Genomic DNA, 6,000 nt, shown 5'->3' with positions numbered 1-6,000 from the left:
CATCTGCTGTAGGAAGTTGTGCACCTACTGTGGGAAGCTGGACATCTACTGTAGGAAGTTGTGCACCTACTGTGGGAAGCTGGACATCCACTGTAGGAAGTTGTGCACCTACTGTGGGAAGCTGGAGATCTACTTTGGGAAGCTGTAAGCCTACTGAGGGAAGCTGCACACCTACTGTATGCTTTGAGGTGGGAACTGTAAGAGTCTGCTTCGGAGTTACCACTGCCTCTGATGCTACCTGCGAGCAGCTTTCTTTTTCTTGGGAGCATAAATTTCTGGCCAATGTGCGAACAGTTGGCAGCTCACAGCAATCGCCATTGAAAAGGTATCCCCGGGTACTCTTCCGGGCTGTTTTCCGAGAAGCCTGCGTGGCTCTCTGACTCTCGGCGTGGCACTCCGTTATCGGCTGACTGATATAAACAACATCACACTGGTTGTCGTAATCGTTGATCCTCAACCCTGATGCCCTCTTACTTTTCCGAGCAGTCTTGATGGAGGGCGACATCATCTTGGCTTGTGAGTGACCGTTGGATGCTTTGTGTACAGCTGGCATGGGGCTGGAAGCTAACCAACCACTTTTGGAATGATCAAAATGGCCCTTGTCTCTGGGGTACGTCTGGAAACCCGCCATGTTTCGACCTAGTGAATGAAGATGGTTCTCTTGCTTTGGCCTTGCATCTTGCTCATCTGTCTCTAAATCCTGGTGTAAGGATGTTTTTGAGCTACACTGTAAAGCATTCTCTTTGTCTGCAGTACTAGATGAGTTTCCCATAAACCCTGAGTCCCATGTCTCGTCTGATAAAGCTTTGAATGAGTTTCTTTGAGCAACAATACAGCTACCACCCTCTTCAGTATTCTCAGCCACCACCTCCACTGCAGCCAGACTTTGGACTGATGCTGGGGCACTGTCTTCAGCATCCTCACAGGGTTTCATGCTTGTGTCTTGCTCCTGGCCAGTGGTTTGCCCCTCTAAGTTTTTAGAACCATGGGGAGAGTTAGAAGAGGAAGAACCCAATGTACTGAGGCATCCTATGGTGGAACTGTCTGTAGAACCTGTGAGGTTATGTTGAGCGTCTGGAGGTTCAGAGGAATCTTTCTGGACAGTGCTTAGGGCATTCTCTCTCCCATCTACACAGTCTGTCTCAGAAGGTGGTTCCTTCATGGTTTCCTCAGTCACATTCAGGGAGCCAGGAGAACCTGATGAGTCTAAGAACAACTTTACAGAAGCAGGAGAACCCCCCTCGGGACATGCATCATCCTTTTCATTTTCTCTGCCACTCAGCTGGGCACAACTGGAATCGCAAGCAGAGACATCCATCACTGTGGAATCCAGAGGCTGCAGGTCCTCAGAACCTGGCTGAGATTCAGTGTACAGGTCACTCAGGACACGGATAAATTGCTTCTGATGATGAATGCACAGCTTGACCATAAACTTCTCCAGTGGAGCCTTTGACTGGTGGTTAGAATCAACAACGGGTGCTTCTGTTGAATCCTCTCTAGACAAAGACAGAAAAAAGAAGAAATTAGTATGTGCATTTCCAACGAACTGTTTCTATAGTGTGAACTGAACTGTATCAGATGCTATTTATATTGTAAAGAGAGGGCATTCTGGTGAAAACTGTCATTTACTTTCAAGTCTGTTGTATACATTAGTTCAACAAAGAATATATAATTAGATTGCAAAGCCAGCCTATCATATTCTCAAAAATTTGGTATCTCTCATATGTTTTTATGTTTATGGTGCTAGGAAATCAAAAAGGGCCTGGCACAGGCTAGGGAAGTACACTACCACTGAGCTACATTCCAAACCCTACTTCAAACTTTTTACACTTAAAAAATTCAGAAATAACTATCTTAGAGGAAACACTGAAAATCAAATTTTGTCACATTATTAACTCCGTATGATCAATATGGAGTAATCCTTATCCAAAAATCTGTAATGCTCCAAAACGTGAACCTTTTCATGTGCTAGCATGGGGGCACAAGTAGAAAATGACAAAGCAGGCCACTGTTAGGTCCAAGCTACTGAAGACACTGTGTAAGATCACTTTTAGGCTGTATGGACACAGTGGGCCTGGACCATAAATGACTTCTGACATTAGACCTGGGCCTCATTCCTGAGATAGAGACATCACTCAATATATGCAAACATTCCAAAATCTGAAGAAAGCCAAAATTCAAAACATGTCTTCTCCCAAGGATTTTGGATAAGGGGTGTTCAACCTGTCCTTTAGTTTAGGCCCAGGCAACTGTGCTAAAACCACCACTAGTTTCAGTTTATAACATGATGTAAATTCACACATACTCCATTCATTGCCAGACATCAGACATCAACTTAGAAGGACTCAAAGAACTCAATGGCTTTAACACAATTCCTCAGAAAGAACAATTGGCTGGAGAACCACCAATGGGGCTCCAGAACAGGACACAAACGGAAAGAATTCTCACAGTGGCGGGCTATCAGCTTCGATCCGTGCAAGGCAGAAACATCTCACACTGGCCCACCACGAGCTCCCCTGGAATATTTCCAGGAAACATCTCACAGTTACGGAAGCTGCTCTACATGAAAGCTATCTCCACATTGTGAAGCTTTGTTGGAGTTTAAGTCACAAAGTCAAGGGGTGGGAGAGGCCATACTAAATCCAAGGCAGACCACAAGCACTGCCTGCGGCGATGCCATCGGTTGCTTTGTCCTTCTAGATGCATTCACCGAGCCGACGTGTAAAGAGCCCAGAGTTTGATACAACTTCTCACATACACACTCTTCTTGGCCCCTCTGGTTTATAGACCTTTAGGAGACTATGATTTGATGGTATGTGAAACATGACAGAACACAGACGATAGCTTCATGTGTGCTGAGCAAGTATTGATACGTCTTCTGGCTTACTCTTCCATCTTTGACTTTTCCCTCATGGCCAGGACAGGTCTTTATAGAAAGGTTTGCCACAGATGGCCCGTGTCACCTGCCTTTCCACCTCCCACTGGTAGTAGAGTGATAGTAAAGGGCACAAGAACTGGAAAAGGAGACATCTGATTCGACTCCCATTCTGACATGTATAGGATAACCAGAAAGTTAACCAATCTCTCGGAACCTTAGTTTGACCTGTACACTGGGACTGAACGGCAATATATTGACAGTCTGCAGAAAAGCAGGGCTTAAAACAGTTTTGGTTTCTGTGTTTCTCATGTGGAAGGTTTTTGTTTTCTGAGACAGAGTGTCGCTGTGTAGTCCTGGCTAGGCTGAACTTGTGTCAGTCCTCTCTGATCCGCCTGCTTCTGCCTTTTTAAAAAAACTTGATTCTTTGTGAATTTCACACCATACACTCCAATCCCACCCATCTCTCTGTCTCTTTGTATCTATCGTCTATCCTTGCAACCTCCCCTTCCCCAAGAAAACAACAACAAAAATCTCATTGCAGAAGCTGCAGTGTGTCACAGTGTGTCCCATAGTACATCCTGTCTACACATCTCTACTTGTAAATGTTCATTGCTGTGAGTCCTTGGTCTGGTTCAAGACCTCTGCCTTCTGCTACACTATCAATACTCCATCCTTACCAGGCTCCTCTCGGGTACCTTGTTGTTTGTGTCAGGGAGATCCTGCAGCTTTGGATCTGCAGGGCTGACCCCTTCACATGCTTCAGCAATTCATAGCTGGGGATGCTGAAGTGGGCCAACTCAAAGCCCTGGAGCTGGGCCTAGGTGGCAGCTGTGTTGGTCAGCCCACTAGCTCTCCCTCATCCACACCACCAGGGTGAGCTTTGTGGCACTGCTCCAGCTAGCTCACCCAATGCCGCAGCAGCAAGGCTGCCTCTGCCTCTAATGTGCTTGGATTATGGATGTGGGAGCACACTCCGGCAAAGGCAGTCAAGGTTTTTGTTTCTCAGAGTGACTGGAAACTTTCTGTATACCTGAGGCTAACCTTGAGTATTACTCATTTTCCAGCGCCCGTCCTCCAAGAATTAGGATTACAGTTATGCTCCAGCCCAGCCAGCTAAACTTTTAATTACGTTTCTATCATATATGTGTGTATACACTCTCATGTGTACAGGTGTCACAGCATACAGAGAGAAGTCAGAGGGCAGATTTTGTATGTTTTGTCCTTCCAAACATGTGGGTCCCTGGGATTAAACTCGGGTCATCAGGCTGGGTGGCAAACACTTAGATACACTGAGCTATCCTGCCAGCCCCTGAAGTTTTAAAAACATTTTGGTGTAATTCTTTACAGAATCACATCGTCACTTAACACATCTCTTTCTCTCCACTCTGCCCTTCTTTCTTGAGACAGGACCTTTTCTGAGAGTCAGTGTTCATTCCCATCAGGACACAGAAGATGAGAGACAATAGCTGTCAGGGATGGGAAATGATGTGTTCTTAGTGCAGATGATTTGAACCTGGCGTATTCTGCAGGCAATCTGGATGCATAGGCAGGAGCCCGGCAGTCAGTAGCATTCTTGGGGCTGTGAGACTGCACATTAACACTGACCTTTGCCCAGCTATTATCATTAAACAGCAAACTTTACAATTACAGCCATAAAACTACTTTTGGCTGTGACTCCAAATTACTACTTACTCCCCCGACTCAAAAACGTTTTAAAGAGAAACCTAATTTAGATGATTTTTAATTTCTTACCATTCAGCTATTTAATGTTTAGAGTTAACCTCAACTTCCTAGTATGTAATTATATTGTTGCATTTTTCATGTTTGGCTTTAAAAAATGGTGTCAGTCAGATTTAAATGGGTAAGACCTATTTTTGCTTGGCACGAGTTTCCCTGTGTCTTTGACAGAGCGCAAATACAGCACTAGCACTAACTTTGGTTACTCCTAGGCAATTTGCTAATTGAACAGGGCAGAGATTCTGTCTTGCGGAGAATCTCCTCACTCTGACTCTGGAAGAGCCTGGCATTTTAGCTCAGTGATTAGTCTATATCATATATGTTCTGGACACCCGACTAAATAGAATTTTTACAAGAAAATATATTGCAGACTTTGCAATCTTCTGTCTGACTTCATGTTATGGTGAAATCACATTATATCTGCTTAACAGGAGGCCTCCCTGGAATAGGTAAGTGAATCATTTAGCAAGCAGAATACCACCACCAAAGCACAGTAAGATCACAGGGATTGGTAAACTGGAGAGAGGCTATAAAAGAAGAGGGGAGCCTGACTTGCAGCTCCTGGAATTGGTCCTGGGTTTATCTCCTTGATGAGAAATGATCTATGTGACCTTGATCACAGTCTTTCTACCTTTAGCTCAATGCCTAATTCAGAAGGGTGTGGTAAAGGATAAGATAATATTCATAAAAACTGTAAAAGGCACAGCTTAAAAGCAATGTGTTGCTTCACAACCCCATCTTTAATGATTTACTCAATGTTTTTCCAGATCAGAGGTTAGGCATAGCTGAACTCTATTTAGTCAATACTGCAATACTTACATTCCTGTGGCTAATATAAATGGTGGCCAGTCATTGCTCATGTTATTTTCCACTAAAAACAAAAAACCAACCAAACAAAACAAAACAAAAAAACCCAACCCCGATCAAAATGCAGCAGGAAGCTAAATGTCAAGTGTAAGAATGTAGAATCTAGGAGTAATAGACCCAGGCCCTTTCTCCAGCAGCTAGTGTATAACTGCCCACAGACTGCTGCCCAGGTAAATCAGGACCACTGACAACCAAAATACGATTTTCTTGAAAGAACAAGACCAACAGTAAGCACATGGTAGCTAATGTTAGGAGCAGCAAAAGTTAGTTTATGACTATAGAGGAGAAGGAAGGCTTTAGACAAAGCAGACTACGGCTAGAGTATTCAATTTGGGTTGTTTCTTTAAACAAAACATAAAAACGAATGCTTAGTCCCCTATCAAGGTGTATGAGTTGTACATTTGCTAGGTGGTAACTGGAAAGAATCACTCCTGGTCTGGATCTTTTTTAGGATATAGTGATTCTGCTGACAGGTTGGGGGGCTGGGAGCAATAGAGAGGGGGTTAGGAGGGTATGAA

General features: G+C 44.1%; 1 protein-coding gene across 1 annotated transcript in view; it reads right to left on the bottom strand.

Annotated features, from left to right (window-relative positions):
* Window positions 1-6,000, bottom strand: part of Lcor (ligand dependent nuclear receptor corepressor) — a 99,862-nt gene that overhangs the window by 3,981 nt on the left and 89,881 nt on the right. The window contains exon 8 of the mRNA XM_028773828.1: window positions 151-1,496. Within this exon, the coding sequence (XP_028629661.1) occupies window positions 151-1,496 (1,346 nt within the window). The remainder of the gene's footprint in view (window positions 1-150; window positions 1,497-6,000) is intronic.

Source organism: Grammomys surdaster, unplaced genomic scaffold (assembly GCF_004785775.1).
Source record: "Grammomys surdaster isolate TR1022 unplaced genomic scaffold, NIH_TR_1.0 66, whole genome shotgun sequence".
NCBI classification, from domain to species: Eukaryota; Metazoa; Chordata; class Mammalia; order Rodentia; family Muridae; genus Grammomys; species Grammomys surdaster.
This window is presented reverse-complemented; position numbering and strand designations above follow the sequence as displayed.